The sequence below is a fragment of the Pseudopipra pipra genome, chromosome 5 (genome assembly GCF_036250125.1).
Source record: "Pseudopipra pipra isolate bDixPip1 chromosome 5, bDixPip1.hap1, whole genome shotgun sequence".
Classification (NCBI taxonomy): Eukaryota; Metazoa; Chordata; class Aves; order Passeriformes; family Pipridae; genus Pseudopipra; species Pseudopipra pipra.
Window position 1 is genome coordinate 4660582 of NC_087553.1, and position 19926 is coordinate 4680507.

General features: G+C 42.0%; 1 protein-coding gene and 1 long non-coding RNA gene across 7 annotated transcripts in view; one reads left to right on the top strand and one right to left on the bottom strand.

Moving 5' to 3' along the window:
* Positions 1–19926, top strand: part of LOC135414010 (transcription factor ETV6) — a 130136-nt gene that overhangs the window by 81494 nt on the left and 28716 nt on the right. For all 5 annotated transcript variants that reach the window (XM_064654235.1, XM_064654233.1, XM_064654234.1 and 2 more), the window contains one exon: positions 19011–19175. In XM_064654235.1, the coding sequence (XP_064510305.1) occupies positions 19011–19175 (165 nt within the window). The remainder of the gene's footprint in view (positions 1–19010; positions 19176–19926) is intronic.
* On the bottom strand, positions 2631–19515 carry LOC135414012 (uncharacterized). 2 transcript variants are annotated; one of them, XR_010430536.1, is made up of 3 exons: positions 19412–19515; positions 18952–19195; positions 2631–4304 (listed from the first exon to the last, which is right to left on the bottom strand). It is a non-coding gene; the product is annotated as an uncharacterized LOC135414012 (long non-coding RNA). The 2 variants fall into 2 exon arrangements; XR_010430537.1 differs by lacking the exon at positions 2631–4304 and adding an exon at positions 16407–17615.

Here is a 19926-nt window from a genome sequence, read left to right on the forward strand (position 1 = left end):
CCATGCAGGTTTCATTATGATGCCATGATGGAATTTCTGAGAGTTTTTTTCACCATTACTGATACTTAAAAAAACAGAGAAAAAGTTACACTCAGTGTATTTATTCTGCATTATAGCTACTAAGGTTTTAAAGATGAGGAAATATCAGAATTAACATTGCTGGTGTGTACATTGATCCTTCAGTTACATGGCCTTTGCATATGGATCAAGCACATGCAGCAAAGTGTGGACTCCAGGGGATGCATTAGTAACTTTACTAAATACTAATAAAGAGGAAAAGGGGTGAACCTCAGTCAGGAGAGAGTATAATTGCAGGAAAAAGTTGTTAAATCTACAGGGACTCTTGATCTGCTCACTGATATCTCAGCATGAGCTGTGTTTTTGCAGCTCATGGGTTGTCCAGTAACCACATCAGCTTTGGTAACTACAGCTGCCCTGTAATGGTTGTCTTGAAGAATGGGAGAGTTTCTTCCTGGCTGCCTTCAGTACACACAAGTGGTTTGTACCAAATCGCAGAGGAGGCCTTGGGTTTTCCTGGTTCCTTGACTGGTGTCTTCCTTTCTAGAAGCTTCCTTTTCAACATGGAGACCTACTTTTTCTTTCATTCATATTTAATATCTCTGTGGCAAATAACTTAGCTGTTTACATGGTGTGGTACGGAAGTATTTATTATATTTTTAGCAGTCTGTAATGTAATTTTTACCAGATGAAAAAAATGAGAGGGAGAGCCAGCAGACATCCAATACGTGCTTTGCAGGCTGGAGCTGGAGGATTGGGAAGCTCAACTGAGACAATGCAAAGGTTGCTAAACAGAAACGAGCTGGAAATGCATTCATGAGCAGACCTGTAGTTAATATCATTCAAATAATGAGTAAACTCTTCCATTGAGTAGTAAGCTTTGGGTTAAATCCCTTTTAGGTCCAAAGATGTTTTGTTCAGAGATCTGCATAGGAGGGTATGTGCTTGTAAAGTGTTTGCCATGCTGTGGAGATAGACATAACCTTCACATGTGCTTGGACAAACTGACTAAGTAAGCTATGGTTAGTCAAGGATAAAGTGCTGTATTTTTCATTCAAAAAAATGTAGTTTCATTTTAATAATCTATAATGTTAATAAGGCACTAGGAAATTTGTGATATATTGTGTAAACATAGTAAAGTATTGGGAAAACTCAAGTTCACTAGAGATTGGCTATTAAATATTTTCGGTGAAGTGAAACAGCTCAAGGCTGCCAAAAATGACCCAACTGGCAGATTAATAAACTGAGGATTCACACTCTTGATTTGTAAATATAGATAGTAAAGCTCAGAAGTGGAGTCATTAATAGACCTTATCTGTCAGTAAACTTTCTTTTTCACACTGTAGAAGTAGTGTCTTTAAAACAAATTCTTCTATGAAGAGGTCAACAATGTAACATTTGTACTGTTATTCCAAAATATTCTCAGTTGGAAAAAAGAGCTTTTAGAACTGGTTATCAAACTGATTCTCTTAACAATTATGGAAAATTTTGCTTGCCTCAAAATCTGTCTTACCCCAAAACTCAAAGTAGACCTTACAATAGGTGTTATGAAACCGAAGCACCAAAGAGAGGTTGTATCTTGAATGTGATAGATCAATGCCAACATTGAAATATTCCAAATTTCTTCAATTTTATTTTTTCAGTGGATCTGATTTTGCATATTCAAACTTTGTTAGTCTCACCATTCTCCTGAGTATTGTGAACTCTCATTTTTTCTTTTTCCCACAACCAAAATGCTACCTCCTATAGCAAAATCCATGGTGTTACCCCATCATTTCTGTTTTGTTTAGCTGGGGATTTGGGGAAAAAAACAATCAAATACATCCTCTTAATAGATCTGCATAGAGATTACAATCCAGGGAAACTCTCTAGACAAAAATAGCATTTTTCTTCTGTTTGTGCATTGCCAAGCACACTGAGGTCCTGGTTTATGATTTCAACTGAAACAGTACAATTATTCAAAGTAGTAATGTAGGCCTACTGAATTGAATTATGAAGATCATTTGATTTCAACTTGGAGAGCATGTCCTGGCCCTTCCCATGGACCAGGGCCTTATTGTATGAGCTGCTGTAGTTAGGAAATAACTGTGTTCTGTCTTTCTGTACAAACAGGGCATCAGGCCCACTGGTTTAAAGGTACTAGATATTTTTAAGCTGCCATGAAAAACAAGGCAAGGGTTTGTGTTGTTAGGAAGAACTTCAAAATGTGCCCAAATTTCAGCATAATCCTTTTCAGAGTAATAAATTTGGAATTGAGGAGACACCCCCCCCCAAGTTAAGAATGTGTATTTAAAAAAAAAAAAAAAAAGAGAGAAGGACAGCCTTTTCAGCCTTTCTTTCCCTGGATGGCAGTTATCCAAGTGACATCCCACCAAAGTCACTGGAACTGCTCACAGGAGTATGGGTTAACCCATGCAGTTCTGAGTGTCTCGTTTATTACTTCAATGTCATACTTACTTAAATTGATGCACTTTGGTATTCAATCCACTATTTATGAGGGTTGCTTTGCAATTTTACATTTATCTCAATTTTGACAATGCAGGTATGAATATCACTTATGCTTTTGTTTAGAATTGCTTTTAATTTGAACAAAGTTGGATTACTTTAAACAAAAGGAATTAGGAATCTTTCTTTTAAAAGCAGAAAAAAACCCACACAGCCACTTTGACTGAATGTAAAAGGAACCTATGCAGAGAAAGCAGAATTCTTTTTGCACTACCAGCACAATTTTCTTTATTTCACATTGTGTATGTAAGAATAGAGTTACCAGAATGTACACCAGCTCTGTACAAGAAATAAAAATAAATTAGTAAGCGTATAATAGAGTGAATATTGTTATTAACTACAGATAAGGTTTTCATAGTGCTTCTCTGACATATGGAGAAATGCCTGAGAACTTATGGAGTGGAGAGAGAAAGAAAAAGAAGAGGGGAAAAAATACATGCAAAGCCACTCGGGTAGAGTTATGCAGATGACCTTATCAGGGCAAGCAAAAGGCCTCTCCACCATGCCTGCCAATTAGGAAATAGCAGCTATGGACATACTCAACTCCCTCTTAGGAGATGCAGCTTTAGCCTGCGATGTTGGCAACCATACTGTGAAAGGAAATTAAAAATTATCTCCTCTTTTATGTCTTTTTAAGAGGTTGGCAGAGATATTAAATGAATCCTGAACAGGATAAGCACCCTGATGGTATTCCAGTACCATTTTTACAATTTCATATGGGTTCTAGCAAGCAAAGGGAGCAAAGAAACCACTAGGCTTTGACAGGGGTACAGAAATAGTCCCAGATTTCTTTGAAGGCACTGGTGTCCCTCCATCCTGACTCCCATTCTGAAGTGAGAAGGGAAGAAGAAGCTCTTCCTGCTGTTCAGCCCAAGTCAGCCTGCCTGGTCAAGGTGTGCTGCTCTCTTTGATTAAATACACTCTCACAGCTGGTTGAGCCAAAGGGAAACACAGGAAAGCAGCATCTGATCTTACACAGATTTTTCCAAACACCAAAGTGTGTCAAGATTTCTGAAGTGTTTTGGTGTATAACACAAATGGAAGCCATTAGGTTCAAAATTAGCAATATGAGCCTTCTGATGTTCTGAGAAACTTTTCTCTCCTTTTTAGTGCCTTGCATACTACTCTTAGCACTGCAGCTAAATTTTTAAGATTACCAATTACCACTGATTTTCACAGGAGATGCAGACATGCTTTCCAAGCCAGTATTTTCAAAACCTTGGGCAGGCATTAACTAGTCACTTGCTTAACATTCAGCTGGGTGAATTAAATTAATGGTCAATACGACGTTCATGAGGATTTTTCATAGCTGGGGTTTGACTCTGCCTCAGTTGTCCAGAGGCAGCCAGAGGTTGTGGTCAGATGAATGGGTTGGCTGAAGTGTTAACTCTGGATTGGGTGCACACCCTGAGAGTGCATCCAGTGTGTTAATGCTGCTTTATTAAAGTCACTGCTTCCCAAGCTTAAAAGATAACCACACGAGTAGCATTACTTAAGCAAGAAGGCAAAGACTGAAAAAACCAGTGTGATCTTTCTGCCATGCAAAAAGAAGAACCCAAATGATTTTGTCTTCCTCCCCTTATCCCCATAGTTAGAGAGAGAATGTCCTGAGGAACTGGATTTAGTGGAGATTAACAGAGTCATCAGAAATGTGTGTGCATTGGTGCTCCCAGGCTGTGGGTACTGCCAGACCACTGGGGAAGCTGCAGGGAGAGGCATTCCTCAGTACCCAGCATAAGCTCTGAGCCTTGAAGATCCTTCGTGTTGCATGGAGATGGAGGCTGTGCAAAAAAATTTAAAAAATTAACTCAATCAGTGACCTGAATTTGAGAAAGAACTAGAAACTGTGATGCAGAGGAACTGTGCTCCTGTCCCAGTCAGGGCCAACACTGCATCTGCCTCTCTGGGCAGTACAGTCTGGGCACTGTGTTCACGTGTGTATCTTTGACAAAAACAAAACAACAGAAAAGGAACTATGTCTTGCTAAATGCAGGTGCTTTGTGTGCAGCTTTGCACTAAGTCCTCTGCTGATTTGGTCTCTAGTGTGAAAATCCCTTCTCTGGATACGAAACTGAAGAGGCAGAAAGATGCACAGATACACAGAAAAGTGCTGGCATGCACCGTTTTGGACTCTGGCCTTAGGAATGTGTGTCTAAATCCATTCTTCTAGATCCCATCTTCGTTTGGTTTTCAGAACTTCTTTCCTTAAGGGCTAGTTCCTATGTGGAGTTTTAATGCTGCTTACTGAGAACAACTCGTTTCTCAGTATTTCTCCAGGTTAGCAACTGTTATAATTGCTGCAGGGATGCCGTTTAGCAATGAATGGGAGGCAGTGAAGTGACAGTTGTTCTGCATGCCAGCCCTTCTCTTACACACAGAGGCTCACTTAGAGTTCTACAAGAGAAGGGGGAAAGGCAGAGTAACAGTGCTGTGATTTTTTTTTTGTACAGTGCATGCTGCTCACTCCTTGTTTTCTTTCTGATAACACCAAGGTATTTATATGCAAACAAAAGGTCCTCTTGCCGACTCAGCCTCCTCCTCCTATCTGATTCTGTCAGCAGAGTTGCAAAAGCATGACCGTGAGTGCTAAATGAATAAGGTTAAGGTTGGACTGAAAAAAAAAATCTCTTCTTCACATAATGTGCACACCTCAGGGGTAGTGGGGGGGGAGAAGTGAAAATCTAGAAAAAATTCAAAATCAGGCATCACAAAACACTTTCTTAAAAATTAATCACAGTCCTTTCTTTTGAGAATTAATCTTCAAGGGAAGTAGTGTTTCCAGGACCTAAATTAACTAATTTGTTCATAGCAGGGAAGAGACAATATTGAACAGTATCAACCTAAAAATTGCCCATTCAAGCTGCGTCAGAGAAAGAAAGAAATACTGTAATTTATTAAGGAATAAGCCTTTTTCTGAATGTCCATTGTTTGGTTATCCAAACACCTGAATATCAAGAGTTTAAATCTTTTCTGAAATTGCATTCATGTCCTCAGAAGCTCTGCATGGTGTTAAACACATGTGTGTTTTCATGAACACACAGCATTTGACTCTATGCTCTATGTTTATTATCTGCCAGAGTGGTGTGAGACATCTAGAGTTTGCAGATTTTTTCAGGGCTTCACAGGAAAATTTTTGGCACTTTGCATTCCCTAATGTCATTTTCTGTGAAATTGCTGAAGAAGGCTTCTCCCACTCCTCAAATTAACAATGTGCCCGTGTCTGCATTTCTGCACCATGCTGTCAGTGCTAAACTGGTTAACCCCAGTTATGTGGGGAAAAGAACAAATCAAAATCACATTAATAAGCAAAGCATTTTAGAAAAGTAGTTTTACACTTGCAACTTGTTAAGAAGAAAGGAAAGACCTGGGAATGTCAACTTGCTTTGCACTAATGTGCATCTATTAGCTTAGTAATTTCTGTAATGTAGGAATTATAAAAACAGGGAAAAGCTAAGGCAACCTGAAAAGTTAAGTTAGAAGGTATCTTTTCTACAAAACATAGTTCACTATCCTTCCCTCATGTTCATGTTTGCTTCCTACAGTCTTACTTCTCCAGTCTTTCTACTCACTCTGCTCCCTGCTGTCTCCTGCTCATAGGCATGCACACTTTGATCTGGAGCCTGCAGTCCTGTTGCAATCTTGATTTTACTCCTGTGCTTTGTTTACCAAGAAATCTCCCTTACTCTGATCTAACACTGAACAGCATTTCCAAAAATTACTATCGCTGCTACGGTTGGCAAAAACAGCTTTCATGGGTACTTATTTGTGACACAGTGAGTTTAACTAAAGAGAGGGTGTCCAGGCAAGTGTTTCCTAGTAGGATAGAGTATATTGCATCAGAGATGCTCAACTTCAGACAAGTCCAGGCACAAGAACAGTAGGTCCAAATGATGGATTTTAAAAATGGCATTCTGGCTTTTGAAAGTTGGTTTTGAGTCAGTCTTCCCAGGAGAGCAAAAACTTGAGATGATTTGGAAGTTACGATACAAAAGAATGAAGGAAAACTAGTTTGGACTTTGTAAATCAAGCACATCTTGAAGCATTGGAAGAATGGAAGAGAAATTACTTCACAGAGACACTCATTGTGATTGTCTGAGTTTTTGTGAATGGAAGTGGTGCATGAACAGACAGACCTATAAATCTGGATTTCTGCAACAGATAAGATATCCTTCAGAGAGTTGACTGAAATTTGCCAGTATACTGGGGAGCACTACTATGAAAATTTTAATTAAACAACTTGGTGAAAAAGTATTTCAACTCCATTTTCATAATATCTACATAATCAAGTGTATGCGAATTCCAATAGATTCAGTTAGTTCCTGGGGGGACCAGAATTGTATGCACACCATCATGTTGTCACTTTGCTTGTACATTGAATCCCTTCCCTCTCCTGTCTGTTTGTATTGTAATGTCCTCCAGGCAGGGACTCCTCCATATTCAATGTTTTATACTACCTGGCACATCTCTGAGCCGTGTAAAGAAGCCATTAGATGTTACTAAGTATTTCTGTCACAGGTGGTATCATTTGATTTTCTTTCCCAATACTTATTTAGGTTGCTACACCTTACCCCTTCAAAAGAGATGGCACTGTTAGTGGGACTGAGAGGGGTAAGTTTCTCACTCCTCCCTGATGTCACAGCTCCACAGCCAATCCCAGCTCAGCTCTGGGACTCACAGCTGCAGCACACAGTGCCACTCTCAAAAGACGGGGTCCCTTTCCCCTTGCACATTTGCAGTAGTTCGTTTGCGACAGCAAGCACAGGGATGGCCATCCTTCCTGTGGAAAAGGAAGGGTGGAAAAGACAGAAATCCTGAAGATAGCTTCACTGCTGGCAAGGTCACTAGGTGTACTTGCACAATAGGTTTAAATGGTATTAAGAATTGTGAATCTGTGATGATTCCAGTTACCCATCGTTCCTAGGTAGGCAGTCTCTCCCACTGCACCTTTAGCATGGCAAGAAACCGAAAAAGCAGGATGAGAAAGAACCTCCGTGTGATTTATCTCATCCATCTGTTTTCCTTTTCATTCAAAGCTTGATCCTTTACTGGAACTGTGTAGGTAAATTATTTGCCTCTATTGACATTGCAGTAGTTTTTACGGCCCTGGAAGCAACCTTTTCTCAGAGACATCATCAAGATTAAACTCAAGTAATATAGCAAGCCCATGCATTATTTTCCAGTGATATAACACATGTTCTGTAACAATACTAGCTGAAGCATTTTCTCCCTTCTCTGTTACCACATCCACCTGTTACTCTTTTTGCAATTTGCCACCTCCCTGCCAGTTGTGTTGACCTACCTGTTAGAGCAGTTGTGCTCTTAATCTGCTCAGAAAGCTGATCTGGCAGAAACCAATGTACAAGTGTACTTAAATATCTCTCTCACGAAGATCACAGCATAGCTCCTCCACCAATTGCACTGGCACATCAAAGTGATGGCCAGAAAACATTACGAAGTCAGCACTGTCATGGAACACTACATGTTGTCCAAGCTGTCGCCTAGAATGAGCTAGTTTGAAGGACACAATAGTCATTGCAAACATCCCAGCACCGAAATAGAAATTATCATCTTTGTTCTAGCTCCTTCATATCAGACAGAATAAGAGAAAGGGATTCCAATACACCCAGTTCAGGAGAGGGGCTATCTCCTTCCAGCACAGTACTCCAACAAGACACCTCTGAAGCCAGAGAGGAGAAACTAGAAGTGTGTATTTCTGAGATCTGAGGCTGTCATGGAGAGGTAGCCATAGGTCACACAAGTGTGTATCTGCACAGCAGTCAGAGTTGTCTTGGTTTCACAGCTGACCAAGAGTTGGCTGAAGCCATAGTACTGTTAGACTTCAGCATGAGCTAGCTACTGTGCTGAACATGCAGCTTATGCCCATGTTGTGTTTGGCACCTCAGGGAGCTAGTTCAGATGGCATCCTAGGGATGACTTCAAGTGCTGCAGCCATGCCTCTGACTGCAGGGTGCCACATGTCTTTGAGACACACAGCACAACATCCTAGCTACAATCTGACAAGGATCTGACACGATTTTGCATGCTGTACCAATTAATAAATTTCATTTATTATTACTTGAACAGTATTTTCAAGTGGTCCCAAATAGAAGCAGTAGTGCCTCAACTTCATGAGACTTGCATAGAAATAATAAGCCACTTTTTTGGGGGGCCCCAGTATGAGAAGTTAGTGGGTATGCTGACTAGCTTCAGAGCAAGCAGGAGTTAAATGCTGGAGAGGAAGCAATTCTCAAGGCTGCAGCAAAGATAATCATCATAATTTATCATCTGATAATCAGAGAGCACACTCTTAATTTGTTCTCATTATCAATGTATTTCAAGCACAAGTACCTTAGTACAAGAGGCCTTTCTGTGCACAAGTTGCACTGGAAAGCTAAAGGGTTCCATATGAATGTAATGCAGTTACTTCTTCTCCTGCATGGGTGATGTGTTGTAGTGCAGTTTGGAGTCCATCTCAGTGTCCTCCTTGTCTCCCAAATGTGGAAAAGGACCCCCAGCATCTAAAGCTGTTGTTTTAAGCATTTGACCTTTCTCTAGAACAGCAGTGTGTTCTTGGAGAAATGACTGACAGTTATAAGAGCTGTAGGGATTTGGTTCATTAAGGAACCATCAAGAAATGAAGCTAAATCTGGAGTTTTTAATCATGTCAGGACTCTGGTTTGCAGCATCTTGGGAACAAGAAATGTCTGCAGCATTCTAAGAGTGAGCTTTTACCTTTAAAGATGTGTTTCAGAACTAAACATGCTATACAGTCTGCAAAGTTGTAATTTGCACCGTTTCCATCAGTAATTTAATGTTTAATGTCATCTGAAGGCAAGTCTTCACATAAAGCTCAGAAGAACTTGTATACTGGTGGATTGCAGCGGCTGTTATAGCCCTCCTGCACTGGGACTCTGAAGGAGAATGCATGCATAAGCAAGAGGTCCAAAAGCAAAACCAACTACAGTAGAAGTATGCCATACTTTTACCATGTGCTGTTGGTAAAATTTTGTCTACAGTGATTTGCTTAATGGTTACAGGCAAAGCAAGCCATGATTCTGGCTGTGCTGCCAAAATCTGCAAGTACAACTGCAGCTTACAGGTGTTGGAGCCCCAGTGCAGAGGAAGCCAAAAGACAACATCTTGCTGTTACGGCATAGACTGTTCTGTAGTGGAGCTGGCCTCATATTCCCTGGAAACAGCCTGGAAAACATGCCCTTTGTATACATACTCCCCCCCTCCCCAGCTCTCACAGTCACAGTTGAGTTAGGAAACAAAGTCCCAGCCAAAATTCCTTATTGGAAAGGGACCCAACTGCTTCACGATGTGAGCCTCTGAGAACAAAATTTCCTTGTAAGAAAAAGGCAGCTTCTTAATACGGAGGATTACAGTGTCTTGCAGTTGTTGGTGGTGTTTTGTTGATATGTGAAACTGAGATTTCAAAACTTTTCCACTTGATTCAGCTGTACAAAAAGGATTTACTAATCTCTCTCTTACAAAACGGTAGGATCTCTCTAAGTTTGCAGCCACTGGAAGATTGAGGTGACGTAGCTGATGGTAGGTTAAAGTGATAAATTGCTGAAAGTAACCATCTTAATTTTAGGCAGGTGTATTCACTGCAGCTAGCAACTCTTTCTTCAGGTTTTCACATCTTTCAGGAACGTTGATCAGGTGCCTAAAACCTGAGCTTTCAGTTCCATCACCAGTATTAGTGCTACGTCCTGTTAGCACGGTAATAATCTGAACACCCTGCTCCACTGTACGACAATTAGGCAGCAGGCAAAACACTTAAGTAAAACCACATGTAGGTCAAGGCTACCGAGATCAATTTATTTCTAATTACTTACAAATCTTTAACACCCCAGCCGGGGAGCAAGGCCATATTGGGTTAAAAGAAAGAAACAGCACATATTGACCATGCATTCTAATATAGAGTTGGGTTGTTTACCTTTAAATTAGTGTTGCCGGGATGCATCAAATAATTGATACAGAGAGCAGGAAGGAAAAGTAGATGTTAAGAATGTAAAGATGCTCTGCATTTGGCAAGTTGTAAAGAGGAGCAGAGTAGAGTTCCTGAATTCAATCCCTCTTATAAGAGATTTAGTGTATGGGCAGGCATTCAGTGACTTTGTTCCTCACATCTATAAAACAGATATAACAATGTAATCTGTTTGCAGTTGAAAGGCACTGTGTAATGTAAATGTGCAAGTATTACTAATAGTAAGTATCAGCAGTGGCCATAACCAATACAGAAAAACCATAAAGAATGTTTATTAGACCTGATTTTTTGACCTGGATTAAGACAGATTGATTTGAAACAATAATGAGTTGCTGAGAAGAAAATTGAAGTTTTTATAATCCTTTGACTTCTACTGGCAAAACTGTTTTCTTCTGGCAGCATTGTCTTTTGAGCTAGCTACTCTATGACATTGTCAGGGCTCAGCTACTTTTGTTTTGGATATAGTTTTTGCACATACAAGGAAATACACAACAGAAGACATTTCTTTCAGCTCCTTTTGGAATGGCGCAGTAGGAAAGCAATGTCTGCTCCATGGACAACAGCCAAAAATTGGTTGAGAAGTCAGCAGTGGATTAAGACTATAACTGGGAGCAGATTGAAACCAACATTTCCCCATTCCACTGCCACTGCTTGTGTTGCACAAACTGCTCTGGTAGGAATATCATAGTCACCTACCTTCTGCCTCCTGGCACAGCACGGAGCAAAGAGAGCGGTCATCTGCGAGTTCTTTCCTGTGTGCAGCAAATGTGGTGGCAGCTAAGTGTCTGCAGTGGCCAGATGCCATTATGCTGTCCATGGCTCTCTGAACTGCTGTTACACTCTGGCCTTCTCTGAATGTGGTACCCAGATGCAAATGCCAGCCTTCACTGTGCCCTGGAAGTAGACCTCTTTTGAGGCTTCTATGAAAGTTTTGCAAACAACATGAGAGGAAGCCAGAGCTGTTTGCAGAGTTCTTGAAAGCTCTTGGACGTAGCTCATGGAATAAGTGCCTAAAAAACCTGCTGGTCTTTTCTTCACCTCTGTGGTTGCTTGCTTCTTTGGTAGTTTTTCCCTTTCAGAACCTCAAACCCTGACCACTTCAACAAACATACCAGCACTATTACCCAGACTGGTTTGTCCTGTCCTGTGTATTCTTTTATCAGGCTGCCTGTCAGCAGCAGGTAGACTGCTCCAGCATTATGACATTTTCTGACTGATCCCAAAATGGGGCAGCTCAGAGAGGATGGAGGGTTACATCCTAACGTCCACTCATTCTATAGGCTAGTTCTGTATGATTCAGTGCAAACGTAAGGGGAACAAGCGGCTGCTATAGGTCAAATACAGATCTCAGAAGAAATTCAGCACAGATCGCCACATGAAATCACTGGGGTTGCACTAGAGGCTTTATTCTGACATCAGCTACAACTCCAAGGACTTCAGGAATTGATCAGCAGTGTTCAGGGACTTTTCTGACTTGCTAGAGTGGGGGGTCTTAGGCATAGCTGAGTGATTTTGTCTGAGAGAGGTACTTCAGTTACTAACCTGTCTCTGCAACTAAAAGGGTTCGGCTATAGAATGAGAAGGAATATGTTCTTCATTTTAAATTCTGTAGTGTGTGGCCTTTCCTCCCTCCTTTACTATTAACACAGACTTCAGATTTTTAGGGTTTTGTACAGGTGACTTCATCTGCCATCATTAATCGGTGAGCTGTCTCAGCCCAGCAAGCTAATTTAAAGTCATACTTGTGCATTTGATCAGCAAATGCAAACCATGTGTAATGTCAGCAGGTGATGGAACACGGGATTTTCACTTCAGTTCCAGAAAGGGCCATAGTTGCTTCCAGGAAGCTGAGCTTGGCACTGGGTGTGGGCAATTGAAAAGATTTATTTCCCTGGATGAGAGCTTAGAGCTTGACCATTCTAATCGAGCATTTTCCAATCAATATGTTTCTTACAGACTTTCCAATGGCTGCATTAGGAAAGCAATTTTATTTATTTTATGACCCTGAAGCCCCAAGGGATTCGGGTGTGTCAGCTTTTCAGGGTCTGTGTACAGACAGTGAAAGGGGAAGGGCTAGGTCACAGGGCAGCACACACTAGCAAAGTCAGCATGGCAGAAACCCAGCACAGAGCTTCACTTTGTTTCTGCAGATGTCTGCATACATGAAGGCCTCAGGAGCAAGCACAGAGCATTACCTGCACTTTTGCTCTACCTCTAATACCCTGTTCAACAGGATACCAGGAGAAATAAGCTTATGTCTTTTATTTCAGATTACTACTGAAAAAGCTGTTTCACCCTCTGTTCCTAGCAGTGTAGGAGGCTTCCAAAGCCTTTTCATTATGGTTACAGGCAGTTTCAGACCTTTTCAAAGGACATACAAGCCTTACTTATGGTCTCTCTTCCTGCCCATCACACAACTCCTCTCTTCCCTATCTAATAATCTGTTCCTCAGCAAGACCCTTAAAGGTGCATTTTCAGGTGCTTCCATGCATTTCCCTTGTACCAGTTTGTACTCACTTCCCAAATAATTCTCTCTGAGGATTAGCCAGGATTAACCTTTTCTTCATTTTCTACCTTTGCTTATCTCTGAGGACCACTGCAGAAGCAGTGGCTATTCATTGCTGCTGGGTTGCAGGTATTGCCTCATCCTATATAGAGAGCTGGCTCTGCAGTACCTGAGTCAAGTGGCACCTGAGGGAAGGAGCAAGTGGTCAGGCACATCACTGCACACCAGACCTCTGTCCCCTACTCCTAACAGCAAGTGCACAGACCACCAGCGATACAGCGTTTATCCTGTGGCAGGGCTACATCTTCCACCCGTATGCCAACGCAAGAGCAGTCCCAGAAGGCACTTACTTACACTGTCCATCTGCATGGGAACATGCCATAGCTTTCTGTCACCCATTTCCCTCCTCTGAGGAATTAGAAAAGCTTCCTGAGAAAGCAAGATCCTTAACCTTCCTGCCTTTACTTTCCACAGCGGTGAGAGTTCTGAAGAGCTGCTGAGCACCCTGTGGGTTGGAGCCTGCCAGTGTTGGGCACTATGGGGAAGGCACTTGTGGTAAGAGATCGGTGCAGCAGCTCCAGCAGAGAATTGCTGCTTCAGGAGGACCTCAGTGCCCAGCTTGGCCTTAAATTTGAAACGGCCTTCAGCACTGAGCTCAGCACAGCCCTTTTCAGGGAGCAGCATGTCATGGATTGTTCTGTCAGGTTCGAGCATGATACCAGAACAGGGTCCCTGGCAGCAACAATCAGTATCTCTGAATAGGGAACCAGAGAGCAGCAGACCCAGCACCACAGGAATATTGAACCATAGTCATTTGAAGAAGCTGTGCAGCATTTTGCACTTTAAAAGCATTTCAGATGTTAACTGGCAAAGCCCCATGACAATTCTTTGCATTTTGGTAGACCAACTTTTCAAAAAAAGATATGAGAGACAAAGGGACTTTTAAAAGGTGCTCTGGGAAAAGGATTTAAATCTAATCATATGTGGTTTTTTTTTAGACTGTGTTGCCTTTACACAGAAATGAAGAAAAAACACAACCTCTTGCCCCACTCCTGCTTGACATACACCATCATACTCAGAGCTACATATTATGCTGTATGGGACATGGAAAAATTTTGTTAATCGGTAACAAAAAAGAGAGCATCAGTTCCTAAAGAGTTAGTTGGTAGCAGACTTTCAAGTCTTCTGAACTTCCCCATCATCATTTTCCCACTAATGGCTCAAAGTACTGTGCTACAGACAGAGCTGGCCTCCTTCATGCTGCCATTGATGATGCATCTGTCCCTGGGTATTCAGAAACCAGCTGCTGATTTGCATACACTGTCCCTTTTGCTGTTTACCCAACCATGCTAAGTAGTTTTTGGTGTGGGAGTGCGAACAATTCTGTCTGCCCTGCAGAAAGAAGGGATAAATGAGAGGTCTGTCTTTACTCCCTTCTCATATCATCATCCTGCCTGCCAGGCAGCCAGGCGTGAGGGTGGAGAGCCTCGCTGAAGAGGAACAAAAAGTTAGATGACATTTACTACGAATGGTGCTTCCATCACGCATGCTGTCATGTAGCTGTGTCCTCATATCGAAACTAAAACAGAACAGCAGCTCTCAGTGGTTCTCTACATCACATTTTACATTGGATTTGTGCCTTCAGATTGTTCCAAAATGAGTCAAGGTGAAAAGAGCCTGTGGTACATTATAGTTCACATTTTAGATGTATCTGTTACATGCACTGTACATAGCAACTCATACTGTAAAATACATACCTTGTCTTCCCAACCAAAGAAGGAGATGCTGAATATGAGTGCTTTGCAAGGTTCAAGGTTGGCTACATCTCTTCAAAAAACAAATTTTTAACCCCACCAAAACTCTGTGGTCAGATGCAAATATTGCTGGCTGTGTAGTTCAGTGTGCAGAAGGTTATACTAGGTGAGCAGAGCGCTCCTCTTGTTCATGCCTCTGTCACTTGGTGTAAGTGCTAAACATGTTTACTGGCTACTTCAAAGTGTAAATTACCTCATCAGCTCCTCTCCATTGTACTTGGATTTGCTGCTTGGGAATAGAAAGGAATGAAGTATGGATTACTTCTGCACTCCAGATGGTTACCAGCTTGTGCCCTGCAGCATGAGAGTTGATCATTCCCACCATTTATAAGGTAGCTAGTGTAACAGGTGTTAGAAACAGGATTTCAGGTGAGGAATATGCCGCAGAAGTAGATAATCTCTTAAGACACCGGTGCACCAGCCTGCGGCATTAGAAAGGTGAGCACGAATTTTGCTCCCTGTTTAATACATATGAAGCTGTCAGCTTATAAACATGTCAATAAGTTACTGCATTTTACTCTGCTGGAGGTGGTGCTTGGAAACGGACAGAAGACAGAAAATGCACTGAATCTCACAGAGCCAGATTTAGATGGGTTACACACCTTTGTCTAACCTGCTTTCAGCTATTGAGTTCAAGGAGGTTTTATTGTTTATTTTTACACTATAGAGATGAGGAGGCCACAGTTGGGAATGCTTGCCAGATTTCAACCAGCAGAGCAATGCCAGAGATGGGAGCGGAGACAGGTCTGACTCTCAGGTCAAAATTCACCCTGTGAAGTCCTTGGCAACGCTGGCCACCAAGAGGGCAGGCTGGGAGAAGGGCAGCTTCCCCTGTATCTGATCTGCACCTACTGAAAGCAGCAAAACCTTCACACTGATTTCAACAGTCAGTTCATCAGGCAAAACTCTGCCCTCATTTTGCAACACAGCTCTCATTTTCCCCATTTCATTCTGCTTGGTAAATATCTTTGTTAGTTGAAGACACTGCTGTTAGCTTTTGCAGAGAATAAAGCTAGAGAGATAAAAAGAGCCCATTTTCCTCCACTGTGTGCATGAGACTAAAAGAGAAGATGGAGAGGGGAAAATAAGAAACAGCGTCCAAAGAAGAAAAATAGTGTGAGCGGGATTAAGTTTTCTTTCATGGACAGTACAGGAAACCATTTTCAGGACCTACTGATAACAATGTACACTGTGCTGTAAAATCCCTTCAGCTGCAAAGCCAACCTTCTCATGACCTTGTTTTCACACAACCAAGTAGTTTTTTTTAAGAAAGGTCCAAGAAGGTGGCATTACAAGTTCAGCAGATGCTGTACTGCACATGAAGGAATTATTTTTTGAATGACAACTTCTGAAGAACTTTTAGGAACACTGGTGTACACCCCTAGAAAAGCCTCCTGTGACTGAACTGGTTCAGCCTCACAAAACAAATGGGCATGCAGTGGGGACGTGTTTTTGAGAAACTAACTTCCCAGGAAAGCAGCAGTGCAGGAAGGGAGGGAAACAGAAGAAAAAGCAATCCATCTAGGAAAAAGCAGTTAACTTCTTTTATAGCACCTTATGTCTTCCACACAATGTAATTATTTAATTACGGTGTCACGTCATGGATGGAGAGATGTGGCTCATCCACCCACTCATTTTAGTGACAGCCAAACTGAATTAGACTGGCTGCTTGCTGATTCTTAGTAGTTTCAAGTGGTCCGAGGTCATATTTTACTTTTCTCACAAGCTTCAGCGATGCTGCTGAAACCCAGCAGAGACCTGATTTGCAGTGTGAAGCGTTGGGTCTCTTTCAGAGTAGCCAGCACAGCTCGTGGCTTGTCCCAGTCTAACTTACCTGGCTGCTCTGGGTCTAGCACCTCTCTTTTAACATGGTACTTTTGCATTAGTTAGACGGATGGCAAAAGTACATTGTCACCAGCACATGGGAAATGTTGATCTGTGTTTGTACAGGGAGTGGTTTATTTATTACGTTGATGTATATATAAGGGAGCACACACCTCATGTGAAGTTATCATACAACTCTGTCCTTGTCAACCTGATTTTCCCAGTGATGTTTTCTTTTGTTTCATGCCTCATCTTGTGAAATGCACATCAGAAGTCTGGTTAGATTTCTACACGACAGTTCTCCTTTGGGCAATTTATGACTTGCGTGTCATGGCAAAGAGGGAGGCAAAAGAAACCACACAAGAGTATTTCAAGCACTCCTCAGATGGTCTTTTAAAACCCTTTTGTATGTTGTAGTCTGGCTGCATCATGTCTTACTTCTTTCTCTTTTAGCTACAGTCAATGTGCATGCTGCCTAGCAGCAGCCTGGGGTCTGGAGTGTATTTTCTGCAGGAATAGCTCTGTATTCAGCAAAAGATGAACCTCATTCTGGGATTTCAGATGATGGTTTCCATGTCTCTGAGCAAATCTGCACCTCACCTCAGTTCAGGCTCTTTGGAAAGAAAGGTCCTACAGAAAGCTCTGACCCAAATAAGCAGACCCTAATTCATAGGGGAAATAGAATTCAAATATTTCAAAAATAAATAATTTCTACTACTTGTTTCTGTGTGGCACATAATACAGTGCAGTTGAAAGCCAGAGGAAATTCTTGCTACTGCCATGCAGAGGTCCCTTCTTTAGGTCAACTCTGATCCTTTCTCAGGCATGATCTCAATTCCTTTTCTGACAGAGGTTCAGTTCTGTATGCAGCTGTGATTCTGGGACTTTCCGAAGCCATTGTTTGGGAATCTGGCATAGCCGAAGAATGCAATTCACTGCATGTTACCTCTTGCTAAAACAGAAAAAAAGAGTTGCCTATCTGTTAAAGAAGTAAAAACCAAACCAAAACAGGAGTGGTACAACTCTCCCAGGTTTCTTTTAGTGTTTGGTAGGAAGAGGGTAATCAGATCTCAGAGAATGGTGTGCCAGGAAGGAAATTTCTTCCCGTGTGCAGCATACAATCAGCCAGGTGCAATACAAGGAAGGGAGGTTCATCTTCCTCTGAAGCATAAGGTACTAGCTTCTGCCAGAGTCTGTGTACCCGAGATCTGATCACATACAGCAAATTTTATGTTCCTATGCACAGTGGGTAAGCTTTGTAGCAAGTCAAACAATGAGTCATCTCACCAGGGGAAAAAAAAGAGAAAGCTTTTATCACCCAGTGGATTGGAGATAATCTCTCTACTTGGGTAGTTTCCTTCTATCAGGGGAAGGAAACTATTTAAATTTGTCTGGAGAACAGATATTGAATTGTCTTACCTCCAAAGCTTCTCTGCCTGGGCCCAATAAAGACAAAATTTTGATGGTAACTTTGTTGGGCCCCTGTGAGTAAACACAATAGCCTAGGCTCTATCTGCTGTACGAGCTGGCTGGGAGAAAGGGAGTGCCAGATTCTCTTTGGCACCCTGGAAAATCTGTGCCCAAACCAATAGATATCCCTGCTATTTTGCCATAAAATTATATATCCCCTTCTATGGACAGAGTTACATTGCTAATATTTTATACAGTGCTAAAGGTGCCACAGTTTCAGTACTGGTTTTCCTCTGTAGTGTGGGAATAGCATCTGCTAATGTGATGGCATCTGGAGGAGGAGTGGGCCTGTCTGAATACACCTCTCTCAACCATACATGGACTGATAATGGCTTACAGACACACTGTTACAGAGGCTGTGTTAAGCAGCCCTTCCTTACAGACCCCAGCCACCTATAGGGAAGTCACAGCTCTTTTGCATCTGACAACTTCTTGTTATTTTTCATCCATAAATTTACAAGGGGTGTGAAGAGAGAGCACACTTCTCTTCCATGAAAGGATACACACCAAGGATGGATGGGGCCAAGGACTTTGCCTGCTGCCTGCTCTGCACATTACAAGGAGCAGTTGGAGGAAAACCCCACTGCACAGTGGAAATCTGAAATGAAATAATTTCTTAGGAGCTTTTTTTCAGGATGCTGAGGCAGTTCTTGTTTCACAGTATGTCACAGATAAACCAAGGTGCCTAAACTAATGAAGTATTTCACAGTCCAGCGCTTAGAGTAATTCTGCATCAATACGACATTCCTCTCCTACACTTTCCCCTGAGACTTTGTACATTATGGTGTGGGAGGAAAGGGGGGTTCACTGACACTTACCCACATTCCTCTGCCTTGCCTCAATTTGGTAACACAGTCACGGTCTCTTCCTGCCACAGGTTTGCAGCCCGTTTACTGGAGCAGGGAGGATGTGGCACAGTGGCTCAGGTGGGCGGAGAAGGAGTTTTCCTTGAGGCCGATTGAGAGCAACACTTTCGAGATGAACGGCAAGGCTCTGCTGCTCCTGACCAAAGAGGACTTCCGATACAGGTCTCCTCATTCGGGTGAGAATTTTTTACAGAAGCTGTGATTGAAAAGAGAGAGGAAACTGCAACAAAAGCTGAACAGGGTCATAGGAGGAAACAGTCGCCTTTATTGAAGTAGACTGGGAAAGGGAGGGGAGACAGAGGATGGGGACACTTGTATGAGGCAAGGACAAAAAGGACAGAGAGGGAATGAAATCTTGATACACCTGAGTTGTCGGCATATTTGAGCGCAAATCCAAATTCAAACCTCCAACGTGTTTATTAGGTGAAACTCCCTGCAGAGCTCCCAGAAAGCAAGCTTCTCTGGCAGCATTTTGTGACTTCCAGCTCTTCCCTGTAAAGGCTTATCTGTTCACAGACCCAACTACAGCAGCAAGTTAATCAAGTTAATCTTTAAGCAGCCCGTATTTGCATTTTGCCTCACAGTTAACTTGGCTGAGGTGCTGCTAAAAGCAACTGCAAAACTCCTCCCTTGGGGACTTTGCCTCTATTTAACAGCCCCTGTGGGTTTTGCCTTACTTTACCGTATTCTCTCATGTGCTGGAATCCAGCCCAAGGCACAGCACAGACAGATGTGTGAATCAGTCCTGCCTATTGCTCAAATTATGTCTTCACTTACTCACAAAGAAGATTTAGAAATGTGCATGTTGCCTGCCTGTATTTATATCTCCTGCAGTCTGTCTGCTCCAGTTTTACAGTCAGAGTAAGCATCTGCCTTCCTTTGTCAGGGGTGTTTAACTAAATATGAGTTGTGAGCTTTTTTTTGTGA